The following is a 13,309-nucleotide window of genomic DNA, read 5'->3' as shown; positions in this document are numbered from 1 at the left end:
CCTGCTGAGAACATTCATACCTTTAATAGTGGTGGGAAGTGAAGGAAACCGAGGTAGTCGTGAGTTAACTTTTCAATTTCCCCCTGAAGAATGGAAGACAAAAGAGTCACATTTTCCATGCTTAACCTTATGTGTGGTTAAAATGAATGATCATCCATGTTTCCTGAGCCTTGCCTTCAGGTGCATGATATGACCTTTAGACTTGACCCCCATGTCCCTCATGTCATTTTCTGTGAGCAGCAGCAGCCTCTTCCCAGTGATGTGATTTTCTCTGAACAGATCAGCGTAAAGCTGCATGTCACACGGTCCTTCTCCTGAGAGGAGGACAAATTAACATTTTTTAAACATTATTATAGTACAACAGTATTACAAAGCTTACATGTGTTATATTAAGATGAGTGAAGAATGTATTTGTCATATGTGAATTAGAAAAATCAGTAAGGGAACACACCTGCACCAAATATTTGCTGCATCCAGAAATACTAAAAAAAGAAAAGAAAAAATGTAGTTACATGTGAGATTTTCATAACGATGGTTTTAGGATACCAGGTAACTTAGTTCAGTATGTACTGACCACATGCTCTTCAGTCCAGCCGTAGATGTCCAGTGTGGGCAGCAACTGCAAAAGTTCGTATTCATGAGTCATTACCAGTACACAGTTGTTTTTAGGAACTACGGGAAAATGTAAAAAAAATCCACATTTTTCAAAGTCATATATTGCTGGCAAAGAGCAAACACTTGTCTGATTGACCCTGAAATATTATATATGTGCGAATCATATATTTGTATATTGTCTTTTTTGGTTGCATTGTAACTAAAATTTTTCTACACTGCTACACTTACTGTTAGTTTTGGGTGTTTTTTTGTATAACTTATATCAATTAGTTAGTTTTCAGAGCTAAAACATTCAAGGATTTGGTCATTCTGAAACACGTATGTTGACACTGGATACTAATGTTAATATAGAGATGCATATGTGAAAGAAAAGTAAAAGGAAGTTTTTTTGGTAAATACCAGTGAGAGCCTGTGTTAATTGTTGGGCACGATGGTTCAGATAATGTCTTAGTAGAAACACTTGTTCATGGTAGCTAAGGTAACAAGACAGGAACACAGAGGATTACCTCCTCCAGAGACTGAGCGACAGCAACAAGTGAAGGGGACAAATTAATGGGCTGTGCTCTGGTCCTTCCCCTGAGGAGGCATAGTAATAAATGAACAAGGAGGCAGATGCAATATTTTCACTAGCCAGGATACTAGCACTCAGTGATATAGTCCTCTAATTTATGCTCAATATGCTAAATATGGAAACACGACCCTAATAAAAGTACAGATGAAAGTGCAGACATACCTTGAAAAAAGTAATGTTTATACCCTCCTGTCCTGAGGGCGAAATCTATCTTAAAAATGAAACGTCGAAATGTAAATATTAGACTAACAGTTGCAACATATGGTCTCTCTCCTGCTGTTTTGAACCAAGGTCAGTCAGAGGAAAAAAACATGTACTTTCTCTTCTTGGTAAGAAGAGTGCATCTGAACAACTGCACTCCACCACGTCCTGAACAAATTGGCCAATCTTAATGTCAGCAAAATGTCACTTCATCATAAAAGCCTGGCCTTCTCTAAGCAAGTGGCTGGTGTGGCTCTCTTCACAGCATGGCTCTATACAGCCAGTACATTAGGCATACGCTACATGACATCCATAATATACATAGGTGGAGGGTTTCAAACGTCTTTTGCGGCGTCACTCTGTGCTGTGGTGTGGAGTTTTAAAGTATAAATTCTCAAAACAGCATTGCTGCCCGAGGTCACTGAGCCGCGTCAGTAAGAAAAAGCAAGGTCTGACACAGACCTTTGATCTTGGGACTGTACATCGTGTCTTTCAACACATGCTAACAATATCAATACAAGTCACAACAATTTGTTGTTGTCACATACTGTACTACCAACCTGGGCAAACATTTGGTCTTGTGAGTTCTTACTGATAGTATTCCGTGAACTAAACCACAGAGCTCAGATTTGAAGAAGGAAATGTTACTCTGTAAGAATATGATCTTACCAGTGCGAGTGGAGGTTAATGGTCTTTGAACTGTTTCTTTGCTTCTCTTAATGCTCTTAAGTTCTTTGTACCTTCAAGAGGCAACCATCTAATTGGCAAAGCCTAAGAAACAATGTGCTCTACGGAGGCCTGGCCGGACATTTCTGCTTTGCAAAAGTGTAATATTTTTAATGGACACATTTATATGCCACAGCAGTAATTTCTGTAAATTTAGTGAAATAATTGCACTGAAATCCCTTTGTTCAGCCATCTTTCATGGATAGAAAGAAACCCTTGTATTAAGTAGGGCTGTCTTGATACAACGTTCATGTCCAATACCGTTACTGCAACTTTGAGGATCTGCCGATACTGATATCAATCCAATACCCTTTCTCTCCCAGCATGCAGTGGGTTGATGTGCTGAGGTGATAGGGGTCCATTTTTACACCATCTCAGTCAAAGTTCGGTTGAGCATGTGGGCTTAGGTATTGGTTGTCTTTGTCAATGTTGATACATTGAGCCATCCCTAGTGTCGGCTGCATAATGTTTTCCAGGCACTTTGGCTTTGTGCATCAAAGTTCAAAAGTTCTTACTTTCCATTAGACTGTATGTAAATACAGTAATGTCAGTGAATCTGACACGGTTTTCCTTTTCTTCTTTTGACTAAGCTACCTTCCTGTTTCCTCTGGCAGAAACAACAACAATGAAAAGGTTAAGTGCTGGTGCTTGTGCTGCTGATTGTAGATGCTGGCCTGAGGGTCAACATTAACCAAGGTTGAATAAAGAGGAAGGAGGTCACAGCGAGGAACTCACCGGACTGTTGGACTCTTCGATGAGTTTCCGCTCCCACATCTTTAGCCGTCGCTCTCGCTCCTTTAGCTCCTGCTCTTTAGTGCTCAGGTCTCTCTCCAGCCTCTTAAGTCTCTCCAGTGTGGCTTCAATCTCACATCTGTGGTAGACCACAGAAAATACCACAAATGTCTCTTCAGTCCTCCAGTCTTAGTGAATACTGACTGAATACTGTACTAAAGAGGGACATTTTTACAGCCAGAAATTATGTTGAGATTTTTCATGATTGCAGTGAGCTGTATGACAAGCCATGGAATAGCTGAAACATGGCCGTCATACATTTAGAGATTTCACAGTGGGACGGTCATAATCCCTCTGTTCTGAATCCCTCCCCTCAGACGTTGGCACTGGGCCAATATCTCATGCTAACATCAAGCTGAGTTAAGTGTGTTTTGCCCAGCAGGTGGGGCACATGCTGAGATTTTCCTTTTTTGCCATAAAGATATGCCTCTCTGGCACAAAAGCTCATCCTTATTAATTACGATATGACATGAAAAACAATCTAACATTTCAAGTGTTGCTGTCACAAACACTGGTTAGAAAAGTTATAAATGTGTCAGATGAGTCTCACTGAGCAAACTGCAGTAAATACGTCTGTCCATCTGACTGACACATTTGTCAAATGGGTTGAGAGGAGACTGTAGACTGATTATAACGTTCAGGAAAGTTTTGAAAACAGCTCTCGACATGTTCTAAAAGCCAACATCGAGATGCACACTAGTGGCTAAAATCTGAACTCTTTGAAGTAAAATTAAGAATTTTACTTTAGCATATTGTTTAATGTGAGTTATGTACTGATACCTTGCGATTAATCTGATTACATTTTCTTTATTTCCCTCGTTTACATATCCACATATATACAGTACGTGTAATAGTTTGGCAGAAATCTTTCTTACTCTAACATATACAATATGTTTACATGGCAGATGAAGTGATGGGGTTTCAGTCTCAGTATGACGAATACATGAGAGTATTTTTAGCTCAGGTTACATATAATAAAATACAACCAAACTTTCAGAGAAATTCTCAGTGTTGTCAAACAGGATCTCAACTATTTGAGAAGACGGTGTTTTTGTGCTTTAAAATGAACGCTGTAGTATAGTAACTTTCATGTTTTTTTAAACATCCTCTCTTTCTCAAATAACAAAGGCTTAAGATAATGTCAGCCCTTTACCCTCAAAGTCCATTTGCCATTAAAGCCCAATACATTGAGAATATTAAGAAACAAGCAGTGATCCAATGACAACAGTAAACTAACTGCCAACTACAAACTTCAGCTGATAGGAGGAGTTTCTGTTTTCCTGTCCTGTCCTGACATTTACTTCAACCTGCTCCACCTGCAGATGGCTGCCCGGACATGATTCCACCCGAACAAGTTCTGAGGAAAAAAACCTCAGAGCACAGCACAGACAGACAAACCCCACAGAGAGGCAGACAGAGAATAAAGTAACAGCTGAGACTCAGGCTGTGCTGAACATCACCAAACCTCCAGCTGCTTGTACAAGCCAATTAAACACTTCTACTTGAAAAAGATGGTGATTATTTTAGGGCCTTATGGGTAAAGAGAGGAAGTATATCCAGATGGATGATTCTTTGGAGGTTTTGATGCCTTTATGTAGCCATCAGTGTAATTATTAAAGATCTATATGCACGATCTCAAGTCCTTTTTGTGTTTCATGGCACCCGTCAGCTACATTTCCACAGCATTCTTTGAAAACAGTTGCATATTTCCTTAGGCTGAGGCAGTACGTTGGTGAAAGAGCAGCGTTATAAATACATTGATAGGGTCTGGAGAATGGATGAGCACATTACCGCCATTCAGCCTTGTTGTGGAGGAAAGAGTTGCACTGCTGAGGAAGCTGGCTGTCGTTAGACATGGACTCCAGAGTATAGAGGATCTGTCTGAACACTGGCCTTTCCTGAAAGAAACAGAAAAATAAAGTTACTGTCACCAGTGCATCGGTACCTCCTGCTGCTGATGTAGGTGACTCACCCTCGGCTCTGTTGCCCAGCAGCTCCTCATAAGTGCAGCGAAGCTGTCAGGACAACCACTGGGGATAGTTAACCTCTGAAACAAACAGTGGGATGTGTCATTATAATGAGTTCAAACTATTGATTTCCATGACTGTTGATAGTTCTCATTATTATTCACAAACCAATGGCACAGTTAGCTGTTCTAAATGCAACTTAGTCTAAACTAATGGCTGTTTTGAATAGAATCATTTCTGTATGTAACAATTACTACAGTCTTTGTATTCATCTGTACCTCTCACTTATAGACATTCTTTAACTCTGTGATATTAATCTTCAAAACTATTTAATTTCTGCGTAGACAAGATTTCTTTGGTTATTAAACAACAGTCACAGTAGAAACACGTATGAAAAGATGTTCAAAGACCTCATTCTTCTCCACCACCAGCCAGGCCACTTGTAAACCTTCCAAGCCTTTGAAGGGAACCTCACGGGTGAGCAACTCCCACAAAACCTGTCACAGAAGTTGAGACTGTCAGAAAACGTACGAGTACAACAATGTAAAAACAACAAATCTGTGTAACATAAACAACTGTCTCAGTATCAGTTTTACAAATATACATACATGTTATATTAGACCAGTACTATATATATATATATGTATATATATACACTCACCACACCAAAGGAAAAGGTGTCACAGGTCTCAGACACAGGCAGACTCTGGATGACTTCTGGAGCCATCCAGGGAAATGTTCCCACTAGGGACATGTGTGTTGTGTGGGTCAAAAACTTTGAAGCTCCGAAGTCACAAATCTGTGAAAACAGAATTTGGATTAAATCTGTTAGAAGTAGCCAAATGTTATACTGTAAAGACTTAAAATAAGTATATACTGAAAATAAGTTGTGGCGCTGGTTTTAAGTTGTTTGGACGTCAGTGAACGACGACATCAGGGTTGTTCACATGATGTGAGTGACATCATGACATTAGACTTTTTTTACTGCTCTTTGTTTGGACTGTATTCCAGCTTGATGTTAATGGAAAACTCTTCATCACTATCTGTAAAAAACACACTGTTGTGTTTTATTCTCTCTGTGGTTCTTTGGTTCAGTTCTCTGTCAGACGACGTAGTAACATTTTTGAAAATCATAGGTTAACTGATATGGATTAGGGGAAGATTAAAAAAGGTAAAATCATACCTTGAGAACTTTGTCTGCTGTTAAAACAACTGAAAATGGAAAATACAAAGTTGTAAGTCAGAGGAACTCTGTGTTGGATATAATAAGATGCTCAAATCATGTCTGTTACCATTTCTGGACTTCAGGTCTCTGTGAATCACCTTCACAGGGGCCTCTGCATGTAAGTAGTGTATCCCTGCAGAGAAACAACAAAACACGTGTTTTTGACAACAACAAATAGGAATGTTAATGGTGATTAATTGAAATCAATCATATATAAGTGTGTGTGTATGTGTATGTGTGTGTGTGTCCTACAATACATATAATATATAAGCGTCACCTCTGGCAATATCTGCGGCCCATGTCATGACCTGCATCATGTCCATGACTTCACTCTCATCAGTGGACAGATAATCAAACAGTGATCCACCGCTGGCATATTCTGCGAAAATCCATATATGTATATATAAAGAGAAACATGGCCTATACATTTCTGAGTTAATATTTTATACAGTATGTCAGTGCAGCAGTAAAAATGCAGTACAACAAAGAGAAAAGGCTGAGATCTGTTCAGACAGTGACCAAAAAGTTCATTTAGTTCATTCACGTGGCTCTAAAAAAAACCCAAATGAATAGAATTGAATTGCCTTTATTGTCTTGGTTTGAGCAATAAATTACACAACATTTCTCAAGCACCTCCCTGTTGCACAATAAATGCCAACATTGCACAATAATGTTTAAAAAAGGAAGTTTTGCACATAAATACTAGAAAGAGATAAAAAGTATTTAAAATGTACTTATTCTTATGTATTTGTTATGTCCAAACTAAAAGATTAAAGATTTCAATTTTAATAGTGTAATTTTGTAAATAATCATTTATGAATTATATAATGTGATTTCTGATCAGGCTAAACATGATTAGAAATCACTGTCATATCCTCTAACCTGACAGGAAACTTCTGTTTGTGCAGAACAATAAAATCAGTTTTATATTACAACATACAGTGTCGTCAGGGCAGGGAGTGTTGAAACACAATCACACCGGGGCATCGGCCAACAAACCTAAGAATAGTAAATATGGATCCTGCAGCTACACTGGTGTCCACCCACGCTTACCTGAGCCTACTTTTGTACTCTATACTTATTCATCCACATACCTCTGATAATACTGTAAACAGCACTTTGAACAGACTTTGTCTTCAAATTAAATTTAAAATGTTCCTGGTCAGAACTTACACTTAAGTAGAGATAATTTTATAATATTGTCATATTTTAATATCACAATGCACGAAAATGAATAGAGAAACTAAATCTAAGCTTAATTTTTTTTTTCAGTCCCTGGAGTCCACTTGTTTCATTCATTCACTTCCTGTCTCACTCTGTGCGTGGTCTGTTGTTAACTCCCAAACTGTCTACTGACAGGTACTAATAAACTCACACAAATGCAAAAATTAAATCAGACAAAAGAGCTAAATGTCAAACCAAATGTATTTACACATACAGGTTCAAATTTGTACAACAAACAGTTAAAAACAAGCTAAAACGCTAACAGTAATGGCTCAAATTCACAACAAAAAAGTTCCATGTAAACAACTTCCATGTAAGTCTATCCAGAAACCGATGAAAGTCAGATAAAGGATGTCTAAAGTTAGCCAAGAAATACCTCAGATGCAGCCAATATGACATACAAGTGAGCCAAGACGACAGCTTAGGGGTCAGCTAATGATAAAATAGTTGAACATTGGCCAAAATCCATTTGTTCATATTTTACAGGAACAGAAAAAAAAAACCCTTTTACAAAGACATCCATCTTTGATCATAAGCATTATAGAGAAGGAAGTGTTTGGTCACATAACACTGACACAATTAGGCCCAGGACCAGACTTTGAACATGTCAGCTGTATGTCAACACAGAGAAGACAGTTTATAACCAGTCAATGCTGACATTGCCCAGGTAGCGTAGCTGTAAAGCCGTCCTGTTCTGATTTAATAAAAGAGATAAAGAGCAGCAGTAACATCATTATGGTGGGGGAGCCCACCCCAATATAATGGTAGGGGAAACACTGCACACGCACACACATACTGTAAATGTCACCCTGACACACAGGGCCCCTCATCTACACAGACAGCTATGTGAACTTTACAGGGTGTATTGTTCCTTGGCCTCTAAAACCCACAAAAACAATTTAAAACCACCTGTGAGTGTATGCACTTGACGATCCACTGACTTTTCCATAGAAACATCAGCCGCATTGGCTGCTGAACAAACTGCATCTGCTGCAGATGTATTCACCTACAACAATTTGAACGTAGCACTTCTGTAGTAATGCTGATTGCTCCTATCGTTATGTAAGTAGTATATAGTCTTAAAACAACTCACCTGTGACGATTCCATAGTTGGGAGGCTCCACGATTGCACCAAAAAACTGTATGATGTTCCGGTGGCTGAGGACACTGAGGATTTCAGCCTGAGCAAAGACACAAAAAAACTTTTAAAAAAAACCCATCCTCTTTTACTGGTGATGAAAGTTTCTTTACAAAAGTCTGTGGGAAGCCAGATGTATATGGAGCAAAAACAAAAAGAAACAAAAATCCTTAGTTGCTGAGCTGAAAACCGTGACACAGAAAATTTAAGTTTATCATCATTTTATTGACACGGCACCATTCAGAACCTAGGACTCACATATATGGATTTAAAGTTCCAGTTCCTGGCCACTTCATCCAGGAAGTACTGCCGACTCAAATACAGTACACGCTACTTATAAAACCCAATGTAGTACAAGGAGGAAAAGATTACTCCATCACGGAACTCGGTATCGTTGGTCTTTGTACGTTTGTATAGAATGTAGAAAGTCATTCATGAACTTTCCTGCAGCTCGTCAAAACAACATGTGGTTGTCATGGTTCAACATGAATCACGGTGAACATAAAGACGTGCTAATAGAAAGTGCTGACCCGAAAAGCTTTGCATCAGCATTCAAAGAATGAGCAGAAACTTGACAAAACCAATTTATTTAATTGTAGCCAAACACTATAATTACAGGAACAATTGACTCAATGGGGAAGGGATTAGTTATTATTTTTGCCGAACATTCATTTCTCCAACACTTGAGTGAAGCTGAATGGATATCTGTGATCCTTTACATTTTCATAAGAGACGTGATGAATAATTTTCTGAATATCCCGTTGGAAGGCTGTAAATGTAACAATCTCAGTGAAAAGATTTCAAAGATAATTCTTTTTTTGTCTTTGGGACAAAGAGCCGGCGCTTTCAAAGACATTTCAGAAACTGTCTCTTCTCTAATTGGGCCAAATATATTCTTTCACTTGGCAATAATGTTTCTTTTGCAGCACATTTATAGAGAGAGGGAGTATAATGAGTGTGTGTGATAGGTACAGAGGGCACCACATCCCACTAAATGGGGTAGCAATTAAAATGATTACAATACTGACAATTAAAAAGTATAGGAAAAGCTCAGGTAATTATGACTCCTACCTCATTTTCAATCTTGAGCAGTTTTTTCACTGCCACCTCTTTGTCCTTGGAGATCCACCTGGCTCGGTACACACTCCCGAAGCTGCCGCCACCGCAGTTCTCGTAGAAAAAAATGTCATCAAACTTGACGTGGACAAAGGAGACGCTTGGAGACAACATTTCATAATGACAGTCAGCTCCGACTCAGCTTCTGAGGAGGAACCACAGGGACAACAACTTTAATCACATTCATTTGACATGAATCAGTTTCCATCTTTAACCCATTTTAACGCAGGGGCAGGATAAGCACTGTATATACTGTAGTTCCACTGTCCACCCACTTCTGGTAGCTCAAACACGATGTTGTTATTTAAACCAATTTGTGGCAAAGAGTTTCGTTTTCAAAAAATCGTGAACTTAATATACCATTGCAACACTGAGGCTTCGACTGATGGTTCCACGGACGGATTACATCAGATCGGTTTTATTGAGCACTAGGTTCATCTACAGCTAACTGTGCTAACTGACACAACTGTCAATTAATTGCAATGTACTGTAGACTGGTTAATATTGATGAGAACGAGAACCGCAAAGCACCGCCATGACGCACAGTAATAACTAAACTATATCAACTCTATGAAGCTAAAGATGGAGTCATATGTTCTGCATATTTTTCTTGATATTTGTTCATTGTATTAATCCTATCATTTGACTTAGTTGCAAAGAACATGTTTGACATATTTTTTTATCTGCTGCTATTTGTCTCTAAATACCACTAATGAACAAAAAAAGGGGGGTGATCATGAACAATTAATCATGATTAATCTACAGCTAACATAAGATCACAAATTCTAACAAACATATATCCAGGTCAAACATTATGATAGTGTTATAGTTCCAGGGGTGTGTGATATAGTTTTACTATTTCTCATCTTCTCTATGTAAGAAATAATTACCCTCACATGACCTTTTGTTTACTTCTGTTGACTGAGAGCTATACTCAGAGGAAAACGGCTAACAATTTAACCACACATTTTGTGCAACATCTCATATTTTAGCTCTGTTGTTTCCTAACTTTCTGCTCCTCAGTCACAGACGATCTTATCACCAGAATCAGTAAACATTAGAATCAGAGTCCAGTCTTAGACAGTAAGAACAGTGGTATGTGTGGTAAGCTGTGATCACGCAGCCACTGTCACAGATCATGAGACACAGAGCACAAATATGGTGATTAACCCTCAGCTGCAAATAAACACTTAACAGTTCTTTTTATTTTTATTTTATTTTTCTAGTCTTGTCTGTAAAATTGACCTCTCCTGTCGATGGAAGTCAAAGTCACACACAGCATAAATTCAGCGTTGAAGCTGAGACACTGGCTCTCACGCAGATGAAGGTGTTTCCTGCATCTGGGTCTGGGCATGAAAGCATCTTGTAAAGAAATAATTCATAACGAGAAATGATGGCTCTGTCATTGCTCACAGTTTTCCCATTTACAGCTGAGCAATTGCAGCTTTTAAAAGCCTGTTACCTGGGACTTCATTGGGATTGCTGTCCCTCCCAGCAGGAAATACCTCCATTGTCACAGAGGGGAGCCATTCAGCTTCACACAGCGATCGGCTGATTTACTTGTATTTATGCTATACTTAGCCTCGCGGCAATCTGCTCAGTGGTCTGGACCTCACTATCGTCTGTCCACTCCAGAGGCCGGGGTTACTGAGATATGGCAGTACTCTGGTACTTATACAAACCAGGGTCTCACATAGTAGCAAACACTGTTTCAAGCACTGCAATCAAATGGACCGATAGAAACATGTTAAAGTACAGATAATGTAGGTCGGTGCCCATAACCCACATTTCCTGGGTAGGTACGTTTCCTCAGAATTCATAAAGACATAAGAAGCCGAAACAAAGATGGAGAAAAAACAGTCTGGAAAGTTCTGAATTTAGTGAGGCTGTTAAACCTGATTAACCAGGGGGTAGTTGTTGATTAATCACAATTAAACTTAATTAATCATTATATCTAAATACACAATACCAGCGGGTAGATGTATATGATAGAAACATGTAAAACCTTTAGCCCCATAGTGTTGGTAGATTTTGTCATTACTGTGACCGTGGTTTGTAGAACGCGTGGTTTGTGGTCTGTAGAGGGTGTTGACAGTTGCTCGCTGAGCTCGCTGAGGTTAGTCTGACACAAGCCAGGTGTCTAACCTGAATTTAAAGCCTCCACAAATGCATGCTGGACGATGAGACAATATTTTTTAATCCTGAGGTGTTTGGAAAATTCTTGCACTGTGAATACATTTCAACATGTGGATTGTACAGCAAGTGAAATAGTCGGAGTACACTGGCAAATTAATCAGTGCAATTAAAGCATTCATTTTGACAGCCGTAGAAATTATCAATTTGTAACAGATTTTAGCACAGCAAAGGGTATTTGAGGTGCATACACCAAAGTCAATAGGGCAATAAAGGGCAATAAAACTTATCAAGAGAATATTCTATATTACTTCAAAACAGAGCAGATAGTAAAGTGGTGAAGATATCTTCCTGTGGGGAAATTAAACTGCTGTTGAATTTCCATGTTATTTTACCTGAGAAGAACTGGAGTAGAAATTACCATCTATTTTTTTTTTCCTGTCCATCTTTTAAGACAAACAGAATAAATGTCTGAAAGTGCAATGGTGTCAGGCAGATTTGCTCAGAATATCGAGGAATGTGGAATTATGACAGCCAATGATGACTTACTCCATACTTACTGTCCATTAAAAATGACAGTGATCTGCGATCCTGATCAGCTTTTGCCATGGCATTAGTAATCTGCATATGAGAGGTTCCTTGACGTGGAGGTAAATATATCGTAATAATCTGCTAAATTCAGGGCAATGCCTTTTTCAGGAACTGTTTGATCAATGTTCTGGAAATAAAAAATAAGTAAGTACAAAAAGTGCAGCCTATACTCGTCTAACCTGCCTGCAGGCCAGATCCATTTGCTATTGAGAATGTCTTTTGTTGAAATTTGAAAATCATGTAGAATTGAATCTGATTCCAGTAACCACTGATTTTAGAAGCAGCTGCAGTAGCTATCTTAGACACCAAAGGTGGGCTGAAAGTTTCAATATTTGTATTCCCTAAAAGACTTTAAAGCGTGTTTGAAATAATAAATGTATCCTGAGATAAGCTTGGTTAGTCTCTGCTAGTTTACATTTCCCAATTATAACTAGGTTGTTCAGCGTAAACAAGACAACTCCTATCTTTGTCTTGGTGAAAGACATGCATTAACAATAACGTATCAATGTGAGCTCCTCCCATGAACAGCGTTCAGCCTGTACTCGACAGCCTAAACTGCATTTGTCATTTTTAAAAACTATTTTACTTATTACATGACAGTAGTCCGCCTTATAACCTAGTTTAACATGGACGCCTGCCACTCACCAGCACGTACACAGACCCGCCCTGACACCGTAAACATACCGACACTGAGTGGGACGTGTGGGGGCTTCGCAGCAGTTCGTCTTCTGTGCAGGTTCAAACGAATGGAGGTAACTTTCACTACTGCCCCGGAGAATTTTCCGGGAAGAGCTCACGTGATGTTGTTTAGCCTATCACTATGTGCGTGTGTATTAATTTTAGCGGTTACACAACTTCCCAACATGCACTCAAAATAATGCTCCTGTAACATACTGATGGCAACAGCACCCCCTGCTGCATTAAAGCTGTACTACCGCTGTTTGTCGTATTTCTAAATTTTAACAAGGTAGAACCACTTTTTGTTTTATACTGGTTAAAACTGACTTGGA

At 38.9% G+C, this 13,309-nt stretch overlaps 1 protein-coding gene across 3 annotated transcripts in view; it reads right to left on the bottom strand.

Moving 5' to 3' along the window:
- Positions 1-13,118, bottom strand: part of map3k20a (mitogen-activated protein kinase kinase kinase 20a) — an 18,356-nt gene extending 5,238 nt beyond the window's left edge. The window contains exons 1-15 of one of the 3 annotated variants that reach the window (XM_008328281.3): positions 12,984-13,118; positions 9,531-9,720; positions 8,415-8,502; positions 6,375-6,476; positions 6,165-6,230; positions 6,056-6,084; positions 5,534-5,671; positions 5,283-5,369; positions 4,878-4,952; positions 4,697-4,803; positions 2,849-2,984; positions 575-619; positions 452-482; positions 175-314; positions 21-83 (exon numbers count right to left, since the gene is read on the bottom strand). In XM_008328281.3, coding sequence (XP_008326503.1) covers positions 21-83; positions 175-314; positions 452-482; positions 575-619; positions 2,849-2,984; positions 4,697-4,803; positions 4,878-4,952; positions 5,283-5,369; positions 5,534-5,671; positions 6,056-6,084; positions 6,165-6,230; positions 6,375-6,476; positions 8,415-8,502; positions 9,531-9,689 — 1,266 coding nt within the window. In that variant the 5' untranslated portion in view covers positions 9,690-9,720; positions 12,984-13,118. Of the gene's footprint in view, positions 1-20; positions 84-174; positions 315-451; positions 483-574; positions 620-2,848; positions 2,985-4,696; positions 4,804-4,877; positions 4,953-5,282; positions 5,370-5,533; positions 5,672-6,055; positions 6,085-6,164; positions 6,231-6,374; positions 6,477-8,414; positions 8,503-9,530; positions 9,721-12,944 lie in introns of those variants that run through there. The other 2 variants (XM_008328283.3, XM_025063967.1) reach the window with 2 other exon arrangements.
- Positions 13,119-13,309: the final 191 nt, after the last annotated feature.

Source organism: Cynoglossus semilaevis, chromosome 16 (genome assembly GCF_000523025.1).
Source record: "Cynoglossus semilaevis isolate Cse_v1.0 chromosome 16, Cse_v1.0, whole genome shotgun sequence".
Classification (NCBI taxonomy): domain Eukaryota; kingdom Metazoa; phylum Chordata; class Actinopteri; order Pleuronectiformes; family Cynoglossidae; genus Cynoglossus; species Cynoglossus semilaevis.
This window is presented reverse-complemented; position numbering and strand designations above follow the sequence as displayed.